At 36.6% G+C, this 20543-nt stretch overlaps 1 protein-coding gene across 2 annotated transcripts; it reads left to right on the top strand.

The window, feature by feature from the left end:
- The first annotated feature begins 2917 nt into the window (after nucleotides 1–2917).
- LOC576375 (probable ATP-dependent RNA helicase DDX49) lies at nucleotides 2918–19438 on the top strand. Of its 2 annotated transcripts, XM_030976797.1 has the most exons (12): nucleotides 2918–3103; nucleotides 11194–11317; nucleotides 11715–11800; nucleotides 12188–12309; nucleotides 12991–13169; nucleotides 13967–14107; nucleotides 14720–14795; nucleotides 15317–15491; nucleotides 16267–16341; nucleotides 17562–17650; nucleotides 17896–17967; nucleotides 18472–19438. In XM_030976797.1, exons 1-12 carry the CDS (start codon nucleotides 2959–2961, stop codon nucleotides 18622–18624), a joined length of 1437 nt encoding a protein of 478 aa, XP_030832657.1. In that variant the 5' UTR covers nucleotides 2918–2958; the 3' UTR covers nucleotides 18625–19438. The 2 variants fall into 2 exon arrangements, with proteins under 2 accessions (XP_030832657.1, XP_030832658.1); XM_030976798.1 differs by lacking the exon at nucleotides 17562–17650 and having other exon boundaries at nucleotides 18472–18586.
- Nucleotides 19439–20543: the final 1105 nt, after the last annotated feature.

A 20543-nucleotide genomic window follows, 5' to 3' on the forward strand; every position in this document is an offset into this window, starting at 1 on the left:
ATAATAGTCCTATTTTTGTTAATAAAAGTGTAGTTACTCGAAGAGGTAGACAAACCAAACCATGTGATATTTAAGACTTATACTTAGTCTTTTGCTCATGTTTATTGTGTTTTAGAAATATAAAAATGTATATAATGGGTTCTTGTATAGCGCTCATGTCAGTCAGGATTTGACCCTCTTGACGCTCCTGATTTATGTAATGTATTATTATATCTTACTTTGTTTTATATATCTTTCCGTATTGTATTGTAAGTATATGTTTGTGCTCTCATGTGCTATACAACATAAAGTGTTTATTATTTACAATTTCATCACTTTAGACTCGATTTCAACCGCGACAACGATCATTGAATATTGTAAAATCGCATATGCTTCCAATATGTTCATTAACTAAATTCATGACCTCATACCAAAACTTTGTAGAAAGTAAATTATGAATTTGTCAGTTTAAATAGCATAAAGCAATGGTCGAGCCATCTCGAGTGAGAATCAGAATATAAAGGACTAAAATAGTAAATTCGATTTCATATCACTACATGTATATTGATAGTTTCCAGGCATAACACTCGCTAATAGAATGAACTATTAAAATGTTTGGTAGCATAGGCCCTATATTACTAGACAGGGAGCTATGCCTAATTTTGTACTGATTTTAAAGGTAATACAAAGTTTTAGGAAATTTCGAAAATTGGCTGGATAGTGATTCTTTACAATTTTGATATATTTGGATGCCCCTGTGGATGTCCTATAAGCACTAAAAAAATTAGCCGCCAAAACACTTTTGCTTTCGAGAAACATTGAATATTAAAATTTACCGGTGCTCCCGGTAAATTTTGATATTCTTCAAATATTGCCTACGGCCATACAATAGTAGCTGCGACCATGAAAATCTCAGAGTATGTAATTATGATGTATACTTTCCAAACGGGAATAGCCAATCGGTTGATTTTAGTCAAGAAACATTGTTTTATTGCTAAATTAATATCTTGACCTTGAGATTGAGCTATACAACATAAAGAGTTTATTATTTACAATTTTATCCCTTTAGACTCGATTTAAACCGCGACAATGATCACTGAGTATTGTAGGATCGCATATGCTTCCAATATATTCATTTGAACCAAATTCATGACCCCATACCAAAACTTTGTAATACCTTTAAAAACCGTCCGACCATGCAAATAGACGGCATCCTTGGTTTTGGAAATAAAGAATATAAAGAGACAAACAAAGATTGAACAATATATAAATGCTAATTAAATTAAAAGCACCGAGTTGGGGAAGGTAACAACCCCAAAAGCAAGGACGTCTATCCCGGGGGCGGGGGCAGCTATGGGGGGGGGGGGGGCACGTCGATCCCTCCGTGATTTAGGGGGGGGGGGATTGATTGATTGATTGATTTTTTGATTTTTATTCGACCAGCTTCCAACATACAACAATATACAATAATAACAGATCAAAAATAAGTCAGCTTGAACAGGATAACCCACGAAAGCTCGAGAGCTTATTTCCAGTGGGCATCATATCAAATGTCCCCCATGTTTTGATGTTTTGTCAGAAAAGAAGAGTGATTTTGTACATTGCCAAGGAGATGACAGTTAAATTCACGTTTAAAAAAAAGTGCTCATTACCCCTCCCCCCCCCCCGCTTATTCGCCGGGTTGCTTATTCGCCGCTAAATATTGTCACACGAATTGGCCAAAAAAGAAAAAAAATCAGTGCCCCCCCCCCCCCCCCCCCCCCCCCCCCCCCCCCCCCCCCCTCCCACCCGCTTTTTTACTGGCTGACTGATTCGCCGCCAAATATTTCCTCACGAATTCGCCAAACAAAAAGAAAAGTGTGCTCTCCCCCGCGCTTTTGATTGCACTGGCTGGCTGATTCGCCGCTAAATATTTCCTCACAAATTGGGCAACAACAACAAATAAATTATTGTGTCCCTCCCATGCTCAAGCGCGGATTGGCGCCCTTGCCCAGTAGCACTTTAAAGATACTACACTGTCGCTCATAAAGTTGGAATATTTTTGTTTTACCCCAATTTATGGAATTATTTTAAAAATAATTTAAAAATAATAAATCTAGATAATAGTATACATTCTCAGATTTTATTGAATAATAATTGGACAATGTGTGTTTTGCGTGACTGCTAAAGCATGTGTATGCTACTATGCTGATCAACTAGGAGACCTACGCCCTTAAGTCATAAATGACAGTAATGAGGATTAATGCCCCCACAAAAGGGCACTAATATAGCACATCGACACGGTTTTTATCCTGGGTCCTCACAGTTACGAGGCCATTGCTTTGTCACTGAACCATAACTGTTCGCAGCGGGGGCTAGGCCAGGGTAGGGGGCAGTTTCCATAAATTAAAAAAAACACAGAAAATGCGATAAATTTTCAATAATTTATTGCATTTTACCCCGGTCCCCAATATAAAAAAATCCTTTGGAAGGCCATGCATTATGGCTCATAAATTCATAAGAGGACACTTATTTGGGGGGGGGGGGGGGGGGGGGGGGTCTCGAAATTTGAAAATTTGAAAATTTTATTCGTTGGGGGGGGGCGCCTTTTTTAGGTCAGCCGTTGGTATAATTGTATTTTTGTATTTTTGTATTTTTAAATAATTATTACTAAAAATACACACGTACAAAATTCCACCCCCCCCCTGAGCTGCGTATGCGCCTGCAGCCAGACCACCGTATACATTTTTCGTTTAAAGATGGGGAGAAGGAAGTTTATTCAAATTTGTATAAATTCATAACTTTCCAGACATTGCAAGCTTTCTTGAAGGCGGTCCCGATACGGGGCCCCATTTGCAAGTTTGCTTACATCCTAACTGAAAATATTTTTCAGTTCTGTGGTTTTTCCCCGTAGTCATGATTTGTCTTCTCAACAACACCATACAATTTGCGCAATTAATTTACAGCTGGTAGGTGCATGCACGTGAAACAAAACCGAGAATGGCAGATTTTGAAGTAGAAAAAGGGAAGAGGTTGTCCTTTTCGGGCCTTGGACTTCATGATTGGCTTGTCAGACAGTGTGAAGCAGTTGGAATCAAACAACCAACGCCCATTCAACACAACTGTATTCCACCAATTTTGAAGGGTATGTATGTCATGTGAAATAGAGTCGGCGAGTATTCCGTCGCTACATCCTAGGCCTAGTCAAAGTCAGAGTCGGATCAACACCAGCGGAGCTTCGCCACACGCCCCCGGCCTCCGTCCGCGGCGGTGAAGCTCCGTTAAGCCTAAATTAAGAACTGGGCTGCAGCTGTTCCATAACTTCTAGAGGTTTTTAATTAATGAAGGAGTCTGAGGGCGGGGTTGGGGGGGGGGAGCAATAACGGTTAGATTTCTCAACCTCCAAATGTGATAGTTAGCCATGCATTATACAAAATAATTGATTTAGACTAGAGACTAGAGTAAGACCGCCAAACTTCGGACACTTAAGTAGGGAGGCCAATGCCCGGGCGTAAGGCTTCTACACTTACGATTTGTGCGCTCGTCGCCCACTTCAAAAAATTAGCGAAGGGAAAAAAATGATGTAAAAATAAAAATTGAAGAAAATAAGAAAAGAAAATACAATTATACATTTCACAACATACCTATAATCACGGATCTGTAACAGTCTTTCACCATTTGTTGACAATCTTGCAGATTTTGACGTTTTTTAATCCAATAATTGTGGTTGCAGACGACCTTGACGCACTCGCACCACCGACTAAGAAAATCCTAGAGGGCGTAGAGGTTTGCTCACTAAAAACCTTCTCATTGGCAGAAGGTAGACCCTAAAAATATGGGATCCGTTTTGAGTAAAGAACTTTTGATAGAGATCAACATTTCAGATGTTCACAATTGCCACTTCTAACAACTAGAAAATATAAAGAAAAAAGATTATATCTTTTTAAATACAGATTTTTACAAACTGAACATTCGAAAGTAGATAGAGTACGATGTTTCTGTCAATCGTGCATTGGTTTGAGCCCTATAGCTACATCCATCTCAAAATGAGAAGGAAAACAGTGAACAGTGACGTCATTGTTCGCGCCAAAAATAAAGGGTATTGCGACATAATCTGAGCTCCGGTCAGATCGTGCGCAAAGCGTAGTCTTATTTATAGACCCTAGTACGTTATTCTCACAGCACTAGATACGAGTGTCGTGCAGTAATGTATGAGAAGTGTTAAAAAAGATATTTCAGTAAAAAAAAAAGTCTACGTGAGCAGTCTATACTCCAATTGAGAATTGAAATGAAAGCCATGATTTGAAGGTGTGTGTTGTATGATACATGGTTAGTGAGTGTGTATGTTACGTATAGCGAAAGGGAGAGAGAGAGAGAGAGAGAGTGAGAGAAATATTAGTACACGTACGTTGCATGCATGGATGTGCGCTATGATTGTGTTCGCTGCAAGATGGATGTTAATTGGACCTCGTAACTTCTCGATCGTTGATAATAAGGAATACTCATGAGGAAATCAAATCATTGGAATGCACATCTAAGGTAAATATCAATGAATTATATATATTTCTATTCTTCATTTTTGAACCATCGTCTTCGGCTCGTAGTAGTAGAAGATGTAATCGTTCGCACATTGATGGCTGGACTTCAGCCTGCATCGGGGCTTGCCTGTGTCGGTGGTGGGATCAACTAAGAAGAAGAAGGTGTGTACGTGTGCGACCGATTCAAGGCTAGCCGCTGTTGAGTGATTGCACTTTCGCGCGAAGTTTTAAACTTCATCATGAACTTTGCCCCTCGGGCCTGTCTAATTATGAACGTAACTTTGCGACATGAAATATAATTGTTTCAAGGCTCTTACGTACGGAAAGGCGTAGAAGGAACCTCATAGGAACTAGCTGGATATCTCCTATTTGATGGAACTTCTGGAGTCGGCAGATGGGTGGATTTTCTTAGTGAAAGTAAATGCTTTCTTTTAATCTTAGTTTTAGTATAAACAAATTAGTAATTAAAAAGTTAGATTTGGGCATTGGCCTCCCTAACTTAAGAATAAGACAAAACGGGGGAAAACATTAAATTCTTTTTTAATTATTGAAAGACCAAATATACTATTATTGTGCAAATACTGTCTATATATGTCATGTAAAAGAAAATTAGTAAAGGAAATGAAAATCTAGAATTATTTACTTACCCGCCGAACCTTTTTTCATTCCAAGCTTCGGAAGCACTTGCCAAGCTTCAGACTTTCATGTGTAGCGCACGCACAGCCCACGTATAGCGCATAGCGCACGTACAGTGCACGTATAGCGTGTGCGCCACATACGCATTCATCGGATGTTTGGAAACCAGATCAAAAATCGTAAGACTGGGGTAAGTTTGACTGCGTTGATTTCATGAAAAAAGTATTATTTTCTCGTTTTGGGTAGTTTTAAGTTACGTAGAACTATAAGAAAGGTGTTTTTCACAACACTCACATGTTTTGGTGCTAAAATCTTACGAAAGCACTATTTTTTTTGTAGTCTAAATGACACTCAATGTTGCCTGTCCGAAGCTTGGAAGAGCGCCATCTTCCGGTAGTAGGGCACGAAGCAATATTCCTTACATTTAGCGCTTGCGCAGTTACGTTTAATCGGTCTCCGCCTCATTTGAATTACCCGCCCGCGCCCCGCCCACGAATCAACGTTCTTGTTCCTTCTGATTGGATGTAAAAGACCCGCCATTCGCTTAACGTTACAAATTTGAGTGCGACGAGAGAGCATACTATTTTCCGTTTTTTTCAATACCAAAATTGTGATATTTCAGTCAAACCCTCTATTTTTAATGATTTTTTCACTTAAGTATTTCACTTAAGTATTTCACTTAAGTATAAGTCTTACTTAACTAAGAAAAATTATCAAAAAAGTCATATTTAAGGTACAAACTTGATTCTTTTCCTGAAATGTCCGTTCACGTTTCGTTTGCATGTGTATGGAACGCCATGTGTGCGTCACCTATGTGTAAAGTGCGTCACCTGTTTAAAGCCTGAAATTTCAGTGTTTTTGGTATCCATTTTTGTATGATTGACAGCTAGGGCGTCAGAGCCGAAGTTTGCTTCCTTTGTTCGGTAATAATTCCGAACCATACAGCTGAGTGTCGTATGAAATCGTTCGCCGTGTTTACGTCTGATTGTGACTGCGTATATGTTGTACTTTGAACTGGTTGTGGTCAGCGTTCGTAGTATTTCCATGGTTACACTGTACGCGTTTGCGCGGCCTGGCTTGGGGGAAACTGCCTGGCCTGGGGGAAATTGCCTGGCCTGGGGGAAACGGCAATATGATTTCGGCGTTTTGTAAAAACACACCAGGAACTAACTAAGCTCCGAAGGGTGCTCAACCGAGATTTGGTGGTCTCCATTCCTACATTAATTTCTTTGTCAAATAATAAGCACTTTGTCAAATAATTAAAGCACTCTGTCAAATAATTAAAGCACTCTGTCAAATAATTAAAGCACTCTGTCAAATAATTAAATGCAAATACAAGTCCGAAATGGAAAGTTGAAAATATGACAATAAAATAACATATCAGTAATAGTTTCATAAATGAGAGGCAGGTTAGTATACTTGCTAACAAAACTGACAAATTTGATAAAAATGGTTAAATCTTGAGAGGATTTTGATCGTTTGACAGTATTATATAATTGAGTTTCCCAAATTATTTTCAGTAACAATGTTGCATTTTTTTTTTTTTTTTGGGGGGGGGGGGGGTAAAAAAAAATTAGTGGGGTTGGGGGCAGCTTTTTTTTTTGGTAATTATTTTTTTAATATTTCTTTTTTGTATGTGTAGTATCATATTAGTATCAATGTTATGCTTTCAGTCATCGCTTATTATATTCATAAATGTATATATATATCTCTCTCTCTCTTTCCGTCTCACTCTTTCGTCCCCCCTTCTCTCTCTCTCTCTTTTTCTCTCTTCCTCTCTTCCTCTCTTTCTCTCTCTTTATCATCACTCCAACTCTCCCTCCTCTACACCTCTCTCTTTCTCTGTCTTTTATTTAACAAAAATTTGAATTTGATCAATGACTTTTTAAATGCCTATCGGGGGTCTATGTTTGATTTTTGATTTATGTCATATTTTGTGTTATTTCAATTTAAATTGCAATTGTATGTTTGTGAAATGGATCGCAATTCAGCCATTGGCTGCGATGATCTTTCTAATAAGAACCATTTCTATTCTATTCTACTCTATGTATTCAAATATGTTATTCAGAGATGTCGGAGGGTATCATTAAATGTATAACTTATGTAAGTGCATACATCTTTGATGCGGTCATTCTTTTCCTGTTCAGTCCAATTTCATATTAGATCAGAGTGAGATGTGATGGAAAGGGGGTATGACATTGAGATAAATAATTAGAGAGAAAGAGAGAAGGAGAGAGAAAGAGAGAGAGCGGGGGGGGGGGGGCCTTGTGTTGGATGTCAATTTTCAAAGCTCAAAAAAAAAACTATGCTCATTTTAAGAGGAAATTAAAGGAAAACCTAATACTTGACAGTCGGAGAAGTGAATGACATGTGATTGAAATTTGTATTCTTCTGCCGGTTCATACTTTTTCATTTTGTATATATTTATGTTTTCGTACGTTATAGAAATTCTACTAATTCATCATTATTTTCTTCTTCTTCCTCCTCCTCTTTTTCTTCTTCTCCTTCTTCCTTTTCTTCTTGTACTTATTATCATTTCTATCATCAGTTTAATGTTATTATTATTATCTTTAAAAGGTAATTCTTTTATTTTTCTTATCTGTCTGTAAATATGACTATTTTTACTTATTAATTTTATATATGTCTGTAAGGGACCCCACTGGAAATAAGCTCTCGTGGGTTATCCTGTTCAAGCTGACTTGTTGATTTGTTATTATTGTATAATGTTGTATGTTCGAAGCTTGTCGAATAAAACTCAATCAATCAATACATACATATACCTCCACACTCAGGCGCGGATCCAGAATTTCTTAGGGGGGGGGGGGGATTTGAAATTATGCAAGCCAAATATTGGTACGTAATGGTGACCCAGCAGTGGCGAAATGAGCAAAAACGTGTTATTGTTGATGTTGTTGTTGGTGTTTTTTTTGTTTTTGTTTTTTTGAGGGGGGGGGGGGTAGAAGAAACGATCAACGTAACGTAAATTAGCGTGGGGTCTAGGGTCAAAGCCCCGGCGGGGGTCAAGGGGAGGAGCACACAGAAGCTCAGGGAATATAGGCTTTTAATTACGGTCAGATGAGCACATTTTGACTCCTCATTATTTTGTGACAAAGGCAGGTCACTATTCTTTTTTCCTTATTTAGGAATTTGCCATTTCCCAACACTCATAAAAAAATCTAGGAAAATCATGTCATTTTAGTAATATTTGTAAATCACCGGTATCGAATTAGAAATAAACCACGTTTGAATTATATTTTGGGGGCATCTGTCACCCCCTTCCCCAAGCCCAACCCCCCCCCCCATCAGTGCGACAGTGCCCCCCCCCAATCTACACCTTAACTATCTTCTTTCTCTTTTTTTCTTTCCCTTTATCTCCTCTTTTTCCTTTCCCTCCTCTTTTTCCTTTCCCTTTCCTTCCTTCTCTCTTATTTTGTGATGGGGGGGGGGGGGGGGGGGAGGGGGAGGTAACAGCTGGGAGGCAAGGCCCTTTTGCCGCCCGATCTCCTTTCCCCTTTTTCTTTTCTTCTTCCTCTTCTTTCTTTCCCTTTCTCTCCTCTTTCCCTTCTTTCTCTCTCTCTCTCTCTCTTTTTGCGGGAGGGGGGGGGGCGGCAAAGTCCGTTCGCCCTGGATCCGCGCCTGTCCGCACTCATTGAGTCATCTCTTTTGCTTTGTACAACTAATACATTTCCTAATTATGAGCAGCACAGCTCATTACGACAATCGTGTCTAATGTTTATGAACTTGTTTTCCATTTTAATTGGTAAATTGATATTTAAATGTATTAATACATGTATGTATTTACATACATGTAGGAGCATCAGCTATCATGGCTTCAAGAAATCATGACACCCAGGTTGCGGGACGTGGACCCTGCTCCTGTGCAACCCACAAAATATGATAAAAATAACATATAATTATAGAATGTTGTACTGTAAAACATCATCATAAGAGAAAAGAGGTGGAGAGGAGGAGGGAGGGACAGAAAGTGTGAGAGAGAAACAGAGGGGATGAAGGAGAGACGAAGGGAGAAAGAGGAAGAGGCAGAGAGAACAAAGAGAGAGAGAGAGAGAGAGAGAGAGATACAGACAGAGAGACAGGGGGTGGGAGTGAAATAGAAATAGAGAGGAAAGACCAGAACTGAAGAAGAAAAGGAAAATTTGAAAGTAGCAAGTTCAGATAGAGAAAAGGGATGAGAGAGTGAGAGGAAGGATAAAAGTACATGCAACATCAAAATATGAATGAATGGAAGAACCTGCTGTGCCAATCATCATGACAATTAATATTGCACATAATTAATCTCCTCCATTAGATTATGATTTTCATTTCGCCAATGCTAATTATAACACCAATGACTAGACTGCATTCCTTGAGCTGGCGAGGCACGCGCAGTTGAACTTTCCATGAACTCAAATCATGCCGCAATGCGCATAACTTGGCTCGCTTTCCCACGGTCATTAAACTTGCCGGTATTATCCGAGACCCGAAAAACCTAACCGAGGAATCGTTCGGAAAACCGAGGAGTCGATCGGACGCCCGAACGGAAGAGCAAAGTAGCCGCCCAAGTCAAACTAAGGTCAAGCTGATTTACGCATCAATTTTCTGATTGGATCAGCGCCCGGGGGCGTTACTTGGGATTTTTTTTGCTAGATTGATCACCCAATGGGTGCTCGTAAACTCATTGTACATGGATAAACGATATATTTGCTTCGTGTAGGGGAGTCTATACCCCTAGCCCCATGGTAACGGCCGCCATTAAAAAAATTCCGCCATAGAGTGAAAAAGTATCTCATAAGCTCCCATATTTTTGGCAGAAACCACCTGAAACATGCCAAAGATTAGTTTGTAATCGATATATTGGAGGCTCTACACCTTAATGGACTGTAAAAATCTAGGTAACCAGAAATCTGTCTCTGAATTTGATGTTTGTTGGGAGTTTTGCAGACAGCAACCTGCCCAAACTTTCTGTACTAACGATACAGGTTAGTAGTAGTATCAAATGCATGCAAGTTACCCACCTGAGCTAGGCTCATATTTTGCGTTCTAGCCGTTGAAGTTATTTTTGTCCGAAGTTTGGCAACGTCCAAAGTTTGACGGTTTTACTCTACAACCATGAAAACACTTTTCACAAAAATATTTTAGATCTAGGACCTAGACCTCTAGATCTAATAACTTACCCATTTTCTGGCTAACGTGAGATCATAAATTAAAAGATCATGGTCTGGTACTTCACATTGGAATACTTGATCTTTATTCACTTTAGCCTTCACATTAATATTGTAAAACAGAATAAAATAAATAAAAGTGTAAATTGAAAAATTGTTGGACATGGTCTACAAGTGTAGACTATGATGAATATTTTTTTATCTGCAGAGTGCAGGAACAATGCACACCATTTTCATTTTAATAATAATAATACATTTATACTTATAGAGCGAAGAAACTATCCAACTAGGCGTTGTGGCGTGCGCCTGTAATCCAGCTAACAATCCTGGAAGTTACAAACTGATTCAGCCGAGGACGCAGGTTCGAAACTGAGTCACGTATTTTGGATGGTGACGTTAAAAGTCAGTCCCCGGACGAAATAATCATATCTGATTGATACACGTCTGTTAAAACCCAAGTACACACACACACCAACATTAAGCATATATTTTCCTTATTCATGAGAGAGAAAACGATGGAAGGGGTCTGTATATTATGATTAAGTTGTGTCAGAGCCTTTTTCAGTTTTTGTTCTTATTCTGTCAATTTGATTCAACCTGTTTTAATAGTTTAATTCAATTTTTGTTTAAACAATACAATTTGATTATCAACTTTGATGTGAAGACACCAAGGAATTACATTGCAGATAGGTAATAAAGTGCCTTTTTATCAGCATATGCACAATTTGTTTCTCTTGTTGAATCCAAATTCCACAATATAACCCAAAATGAAAACAGGACAATAACTGAACCTTCCCAAATATGTGATAAAATTATTTGATTAAATCAGCAAATACCTTGAATAATTGAATTTTTTATTCTGATTAATATCATGATTCTCTTTCTTCTTTCCCCATCAGGTAGTGACTGCATTGGCTGTGCTAAGACAGGGAGTGGTAAGACAGCTGCCTTTGCTTTACCCATTCTTCAGAAACTCAGTGAAGATCCCTATGGAGTTTTTGGTCTTGTTGTCACTCCTACAAGGTGAGATAAAGAGTATCTATAGAAATAATGTCTTGAAACTATAAAAACAGTTCATATCCATCTTTATTAAATGTACATAAAATCTTGCACAAAAGTATTTAATTTACTTACATGTAGATTAAAGATACATTAAACCCTTGCAATCTTTGTCGGGGAAACCATACATTTATGATATTTATCTGATCTTAGAAGTTAAAAGTTTTTGACATTACCTATTCATGGAATTGTGTGAACCACTTCACGCTTTTTATTTCCCTCATTACTCCTCTCACTATTTTGTATGGTATAAAGACAAAATTTAGTGTCATTTTTTTTTGCAGCCATAATTTTAATCACTCATGCAAGTGTTGAGTTACAAGACCATGAAAACGTTTGTTTCTAACCCCCTTTATTGCAGAGAACTAGGAATTCAGATTGCAGAGCAGTTCAGAGTCCTAGGAAAGCCGATTGGATTGAGAGTTACAGTCGTTATCGGAGGAATAGGTAGGTCTAAAAATAATTTGACTTTTACTAAGTTAAACCTGGTATAGAGGTTTTTATGTTCAATTAAAAAAGGAATGTGAGAAATCTGATTAATTTCAGTAGATTTAGAGGTATTAATGCACAGTACTTGAATGAGAAATATAAGTTCTGGTTAAATTTCCATTAAATTAGCACCAATTTTCATGCAAATGACCTCTTTTGCATTGAAACATGTAGGGGTCCATTATAAAGAAGTCATCAAACCTTTTTTTAAATAAATATGATGGTAATAAAATTGTGTAATTTTATTACCACCATTCAGAATTGTAAAGTTTTTCAATTGTTTTAATTGGCTTATCTTGCAGAGGTTTGTTAGTTTTTACTTTATTTCTGTATTTATCTGTCCAGATATGGTTGAGCAAGGGCGGGAACTGTCTAAGAAACCTCATATTGTCATAGCAACCCCAGGCCGTCTAGCTGACCACATCAAGAGCACTTCAACCTTTGACCTTCACGCTATCAAGTTTCTGGTGAGTTGATTGATACTGAATCATTGTTTGTTGTCACCATTTTCTAAATTGCCAATTCAAAAGTTAGAATATTGTCACACATCAGTCCCATTTATTTTATCTACTTTAACCATTCCAGTAGCCACAAGAATTACTTGCACTTTAATTAATTTGCACATCTGTAAAATTTTAGAAAAAGGTCGACCAGTTGTTTGAAGTACTTGTGTATTAAATGTTTGAAATACTTGTAGAACATTAGTTTTATATGGTGCCAATTTAAAATGTATGATGCAAAGCCTTGTACAGTCTAAACTGTTTGAGATGGTACCTCTCTATAAAGGCTACACATCTGTAGTTAAGACTTGTCTAGAAAGGCTTCTAGAAAGGCTTCTAGAAAGGCTACCTGCCTTTAGTGGCCACTTTTCATTTGGCAACCTGTTTACAGTGGCTACATTTGTTTGTTTTCTTTAGTTGGTCATTGTACCGGTAGTTAGGTTAAACTCTATTAACTACTACAGCTATTTGCGCCCTCTATATAGCAAACAATGCCTAATCGGTGCCTGTTGATCCCCTTTTTCTTATGTTAATTGAGAGCTGATTTGATGAGATAACCACCTGTCAGTGACCTTGCAGGGATGACTAATCCCATGGCCAAACTGGTGCAGACTGCCTTTAACAATTCTTTCTTTTCTTGTTTTGCAGGTGTTAGATGAAGCAGATCGTTTATTAGAGGGAAACTTTGGACCAGACTTGGAGGTCATCTTTGACTTCTTGCCAGCTAAGAGACAGACTTTGCTTTTCAGTGCTACCATCACAGACACCATGAAAGAACTACAGAAGATGTCCATGGATAAACCCTTCTCCTGGCATTCCAAAGCACCGTAAGAACACTTTCTGCTCATGAACAGCCATAATCGTGTGTGTTTAGGCTGGATTAGAATATGAAACGCCCTATTCAATTTTTGAAGCAATTAAATTCTGCAGAGATAGATGTATTTCAAATATTGACCCTTAAGCTCTTATGACTCATATTCTGTGAGGGGGCTCTGGGAACCAAACCCCGTTGTCATTGGGAGGCTGACAAACTATACTTTTGTTGATGACATATTAAGTGATCTATTAAGTCTTTGTTAAATTAGCTCAAATAAGATGACTACCAAAAGCTCTTGGTCTACTAATAACCTTTACAGATGTTTTGATCTAGTAAGATGATTAGATATCATCCACCACTTAACATGCCTCTCAAAAATCATTTCAGAACATTCATTCATGAATAATGAAAATTAGTAATCATATCAATAATCTAGTTAGAATTTTTTTTTTTTTTAATGTCCTCAGAGTAGCCACAGTGAAATAGCTAGACCAGCACTATGTTTTGATGCCCGCTCAGGTCTAATATACGTCATCACATTCCCCATATCACTTCTGAATTGTCATGGATGAATGATATACAGTCAAACCTGTCTATAGCGACCATCCAAGGGAAACACAAAGAGTGGCCTTTGTAGACAGGTTCCTTTAGTACATGATTCAATGAGAAGCCATTTTCTAGGAAAACAACAAATGTGGCCTTTGTAGACAGGTGGTCTTTGTGACAGGTGGTCACTAAAGCAGGTTTGACTGTATATCTAATATCTATATTACTAATTGTAATACTTTGATCGCCTTCCGTCCTCAGAGTAGCCACAGTGGAGCAGCTTGACCAGCGCTATGTGTTGATGCCCGCTCAGGTCAAAGATGCTTATCTCATGTACATCATCTCAGAGTTCACAGAGAAAAACAGGGATCATTCTCTTATCATCTTCACAAGTACATGCAAGTAAGTTCTGGGGCCTGTTTCACAAAGCCTTTTTTCAATGACAAATTACAAAAATCAGTGACAAATCTGCTTATGACCAATCAGAAGCAAGGATTTCGATAGCTTATAACAAAAACTGTTTTGTGAAACGCCCCCTGGTAGAAATAGTGAGGAATGGATACTTAACTCATTAAATGCTAAGCTCCAGCCTAATTTGGCTTTAATCTTATTTAAAAAGAAAGTTAAATGAATATAAAATTGTCACTAACATAAGCAAACGTTGTTGTGCTTTTATTCCATGTATAAATCTTTCTTATGTAACTATAAGAATTTTGCTCAAATATCCATATCAATATTGTTTCTGATATGATGACAAGTTTTGAAAAAAGGAAAAAAGAATCAAATTAGGATATGAATAGAGCAAAAGTTCACTTATAGAAGGAATTAATGTAGATTTAAGTTAAGGTGGATATTTGACAATTTTGAAAAAAATATGACAAATTGTGACAACTTATGACTGAGCAGAAGATTTTATTGGAATATTAAATTTCACTTGCTTCTACCCGGAGTATGTATATTTCCGTTAATGCACACATTTTGAAGAGAGTTTTTATGGTTTCTTTTATTTTACAGATATTGTCATGTATTATCAATAATGCTGAGAAATCTTGGTATGCAGTGTGCTACTCTACACTCACTTGTGAAGCAGGTAAGAAATGAAATGTGTTTCTTCATTTGAATTATAAAGAGGTATAAACCTCTGGAGTACTACAGTAGCCCCAGATAGCTTGGTTGGAGTATGAGCAAAATGCATGTTTGGCTTTGTATACACATTTAAATTGAACATGATTTATCTGCAGAGAACCAGAAGGCTTCAACTAATATCACTGTATATTGAGCCTTAAACTTATGACTCTTATGCAGACAATATCTAGTGCACAGGAATGTATCGGTGTATGCATACAAATGATGTCATTCTATGAAGTGTTTGTGATTATTTAACATTTGTTGGATAAGCCTCGGTCACAAATGCCCTTACAAACGCCGTACGAATGATCGACTATGGAAAAACAGAGATTCATACGAACTAATCGTTCATAAGAACTTTCGTGACCATAGCAATAGGCTGTTAGTCATAGCAATAAATGTTCCACTTCAAGTTTTTTTTTTCATTTGCTTTTAATGAAATGTAACTTTTTTTATCAATTTTCTTTCCCCCCTTTCTAACAGAAAACAAGAATAGCATCGTTAGCCATGTTCAAATCCAATCATGTGAGGATACTCGTAGCGACAGACCTTGCCAGTAGAGGGCTGGACATACCCATGGTTCAGATGATCATCAATCATAATGTACCTACGTCTCCTAAAGATTACATCCACAGAGTGGGAAGGACTGCTAGGGCAGGTTAGTGCAGTAATAAACAGTGGTTGTGTAAGGATTAAAAACACAAAATAGATTCCACATTCCCAATGGAGCAACAAAAGAAACTATGTTTACATAGTTTTAGAAGAAGGGATTTCAAGTCAATGATTTGTTTTTAAAGATAAAATGTTTTCTAGGGTATAAAATAAACCATTAGTTGACCTGTTAAAGCTATTCATCTAGCAAGCAGGTGTGCAAGATCTTTAGACTTTATTTTCTGTACATTATATTTGATTTGAAATCTTTAATTTAAAAAAAAAAAAAATTCTTGTGTGAAATCTACTCTTATAATTATATACGCCTGTATAAACAAAACAAAATATATAAACTGTTTTTCTATGTAAAATATGGAATAAATAAAACTTCGAAATGTCACGATCATGGCCGACTTCTCTACTAAGAAAGTGAAGATCATGAGAATATTTCATTAAAAAGGAAAATTATTTAAATTTAAAACATTCACTTATCAGCAAACAAATACATTATCCTGTAAAATATTGTTGTATCTCAGTATTCACAATGCAAATGGCATACATGAGTTGCTGGTTGGTTGGACAAACATGGTTTGCCCTACCTTACAACTCATAATGTATACAATTTACATTCAGACTATGAAATACAAATATTTTTAGCAGATGAATGAAATAATTAAGATGTATGCATTTGTAATGTTAATTTGAAAATATTATGAAAATGGCCCATTAAGCGATTCCTTGAATGTGTCAACCTGTAGTTGTTTCTTTCTCTTATGTCACAGGTCGTGGAGGTATGTCCATCACCATGGTAACACAATTTGATGTCAAGCTGGTTCAAGCCATTGAAAAGACAATCAGTAAGTACTACTGAATATAGCATTGCCTATATGTATGTTAATCAACTAGTACAGAATCATTAACAGAAGGTGGGGTAGCGATTACTTGAATCTTGTTCTGTATTCTATCATTGTATTGTTAGAAGGCAATTCTTCATGTGATGAATTGATTCAATACCAGTTTTAGGCACATGCCAGTTTACTGAGCTGTTAAAGGAAACCAAAACCTTCATACTAAGTTACTTTTATTGTAAAGTTTAAGATGTTTGAAAAATATCAGTGAAAATTTGAACAAAATCGGGCAAGGATTAAGGAAGTAAGAGCTTTTTTAAGTTACTAGTCACTAGAGGGCGGTATTCAATTTGATGACATCATCTGTAAACAACTCTCCATGCCTTTTGTACATCAAATTTCATGTTTTTCCTTCTTTCTTGTGATTGAGATAATGTACTCCCCTGAAAGCAAGATATAGAATGCAAAATGATATTCTACTTCACATGTTATGAAGTCGGATCAAGAACACAAATAAATATGAAGAAAACAAAAAAATTGTGAAATTTTATGTACAAAAGGCATGGAGAGTTGTTCAGAGATGATGTCATCAAATTGAATACTGCCCTCTAGTGACTAGTAATTTAAAAAAGCTCTTACTTCCTTATTCCTTGCCCGATTTTGTTCAAATTTTCACTGATATTTGTCAAATATCTTAAACTTTACAATAAAAGTAACTTAGTATGAAGGTTTTGGTTTCCTTTAAGTCTGTTAAGCTGTATGTCTGATGCCATTCATTTTTCTCTCATGTGGATTTATTTGACTTTATTATATACAGTCACACAGTAGTGTACGCAGGATTTTTTCAAGGGGGGGTTTAAACATTTTTAAATCGGGCCGAATTTTTTTGCAATGACTCTGCCAGCCGTTGAATAAGCGGAGGGGGGGGGGAGTCCCGAAAATTTGCCAGATCGACCTTTCGTTTCGTTGGGGGGGGGGGGGGGGGGGGGGGGGTCTTCAAAGACTACCTTTTTTGTGTTTTCCTTGGGCGGTCGCTATATACAGGTTTGACTGTATACATATATATATATAATTGGCCAAATAAGGATATCATTTTGTACACTGCCTGTTTGTGAGCTCTGGATATATTTATGTTGGTTGCTTCCTCTGAGATAATTACATGAAAACAGTTTATATTACCCTGAGTTACATATAACCATTATGAATCATTTTTTCTCCGCTCATTGCAGATACCAAGATGACAGAGTACAAAGTCCCAGAAAAGAATGTTCTTCCCATCCTCAATGAAGTTGCACTTGCAAAGAGTAAAGCTGAAATGGTACTTAAACTGTTTTATCCGAGAATGTTTTGTCCCGCCTTATGTTGTTGTTGTTATGGTTGTTAAATGATGGATATAAAAAGTAATTGTTATTTGAAAGAGAATTCGTAGGATATAGAGAGGAATTTGAATTGAAGTTTAAAAAAATGTCTACCTTTATGTGATACTGGCCAAAGGTGAACTTTACATGCAAATAAAATCAACATGATCTAACTTGATATTTGCTGTCTCTTTCTTTCCCATAGAAACTGGAAGAGTTGGACTTTGGAGAGAGGAGAGCCATCCACAAGAGAAAACAACTCATTCTGGAAGGAAAGGTAAACACATTTTGCTAAATATTTCTTTTACAAGGTTCTCAATTTGCTAGTTGATTGAGGAATACTTTATTTAATATTTAAGTCCATGCTTGCATATATATGGAGCCATTTGTGCAATTTCCATGAAAAAAGAGCATTGAAATTTATAACTTTCCTAGTAAAAATAACTTAAGCAAGTCACTGAAATGTCAAAAAAGTTTGGTGCGTATGTAAATGCCTCATAAAAAAGAAAAACACTTTCTCAATACTTAGACATGGTCTGTAAAATTAAGGTGAACACCAGAGTTTATGTACATTATGAAAAACTAATTTTTGTTTCAATGCAATGAATTACAATATATTCAAACTGTAGTCTGATTATATACCGACATACTATAGGATAGTATGTTACTTCATTGTGCACTCTACATATTTTGTGCTGGAGTGTTTACAATGCAAAACTTTTTTTTTTTTAAAGATGTAATTATTATCATATTTGCTATCATTTTGATATCATTTCTTCAGGATCCTGATGAAGCAGATGAGGAAATAAAGAGAGCCGGACCAAGTCAAAAGAAGAAGAAGAGTCATCAGCAAGAATCAAACCAATCATCAAGTGAATCCCACGGGAAACATAAATCAAAAGGAAAACAATCAAAAGGAAAGAGGTCAAGATAGTACTCAGTGAATTGTGTTCTGCTGAACTTTGAACTCTAGAGGACATTTTTAATAGGAGTATGGGATATCTTTCATGTACCCGAGTGCATGAAGCGGCTGACTGATTGAAATCCCCTGATTGTTGTAGATTGAAATGATGCTGCAGGCATATTTGTTCATGAACTTGATGGGGACAGAGTTTTGCAGAAAATACGAGTCCGGAAGCTGCATATGTGTGTCGGAGATCATGTCTATGAATTGCATAGTTCAGATTCTTCAATCCTCTTTGTCCTCCTCCCTTACACACATCCCACACAATGTCTCCACTAAATCATGCAATCCCCCCCAAATTAAAGGACCGTCTTCATTTTAGCATGTAATAATATCTGTAAAGCACTTAGAGCCCATATTTCATATTAAGCGCTTTATAAATCCAGATTATTATTGTTATTAGTGTTGAGGATGTGCCATTTTCTCAGCTGCTAGGGCGTGCGACACAGATACAGTCCAGGCAGTGCACTATGAATTGAAATATTCACCTTATATGCAGAATTATGTTTTGACAGGTTGAAATAAACAAGTAAATCTTCCTGGTACAAATGTCATTCAAGTAGATCCTCCCTTGCATAAATTTCAGCTCAAGATGATTAGTGAGGAAAGAAGTGGAGATTTTACTGAGCAGGGTAAATGTATGAATGTTTCATTACATTCAAAGAATAAAACATGTATGCCAATTGTCAAATGCACACATTTCACACTTTCTCTGTAATTTGTAACTTCTTGTATAATATATGTACATGTACATTATTGGAATATAAAAAGTCACTCAAATTCACATGTTTCTTTTGATTATTTATTGTTGTAATGTACTTCATAGATAACCATGCTTTTGTAAAAATATACATTACACATGAACATATGTTACATACAGTGATACAAGAAATATGCACTTCATAATCAGATATTTATAGTATCATGGTACCAAACATTGGAGCAAAATGCAGTGGCACATAAAACCGTAGTTTATTTGTAAAGGACCACATCTAGCAAAATTATCTTTCAGCACCTTGATGGATCTTGTGGGCAACCACAAGCAAGTGCTGAAAACTGTAAGGCAGATTGTAGTATATGCCTGCTCTGATACAAAAAATCTTACTTGGGGGAAATGACAAGTGACAATCGGTCAGATGCGTTCCCTTGCCATAAAGCTGCAATATTCTGTGCCACTACAGAAGATTTCATGAAGCTATGTAACAAGATGATACACCATCCTTATGCAGCAAACAGCATGCTAATGAAGTGAAAAACATTATCTGTTTGGCCTGTTGAACATTTATACAACAGTACTAAAACATACTATAAATTCCTTTAGATCATTAAAATCTATATAATCACACAGCCATCAAATGTGGTGGATCTATGAGCTATGCAGTGAAAGGGCCACATCAACATGATTATCTTTCTTCCTCTTTCTACATAAAAAATGTCATACAAATACATGTGTGTGATTCTTCAGAAAAGTTGGCGTTCTTGAACAAGTTCTCAAAAATTAAGTTTATTTTATAATTTGTGTTCAGACGATTTTATGACATAAAAACCTTTATGACCTCTTCAGTAGTTGATTAATGAATCAACTAATGATAAAATACATAACAGTAATGAAAAGAAAGTGCTTCATTTTACAAACAAAAATGTGAAGCAAAATCATGCATAAGTACTGATATAAACAACAAATTGTCTTTCTTAATACAGTTCACTACTATGATTACATTTATTTTAAAAAAAACTTACAAAGATTTCAAAGATTTCAATACTAGATGAAAAGCATGGGAAATATAAAGAATATGATACCTGTATCAAGCTATTAACCAGCATAGCATTATTCCTGCTTTTACATACATTTCTACAAAGTTCCTTCCTTGACAGTGAAAAGAGTTGAT

The sequence above is a fragment of the Strongylocentrotus purpuratus genome, unplaced genomic scaffold (assembly GCF_000002235.5).
Source record: "Strongylocentrotus purpuratus isolate Spur 01 unplaced genomic scaffold, Spur_5.0 spur5_scaffold_9, whole genome shotgun sequence".
In the NCBI taxonomy this organism is placed as follows: domain Eukaryota; kingdom Metazoa; phylum Echinodermata; class Echinoidea; order Camarodonta; family Strongylocentrotidae; genus Strongylocentrotus; species Strongylocentrotus purpuratus.

Excerpts from the sequence above, each read along its gene's own strand:
- LOC576375 (XM_030976797.1), top strand. The coding sequence starts at position 2,959 with ATGGCAGATTTTGAAGTAGAAAAAGGGAAGAGGTTGTCCTTTTCGGGC. Across the intron at positions 11,801-12,187 it reads AGTCGTTATCGGAGGAATAG|ATATGGTTGAGCAAGGGCGG; the intron begins GTAGGTCTAAAA and ends TTATCTGTCCAG. Across the intron at positions 17,968-18,471 it reads AACTCATTCTGGAAGGAAAG|GATCCTGATGAAGCAGATGA; the intron begins GTAAACACATTT and ends TCATTTCTTCAG.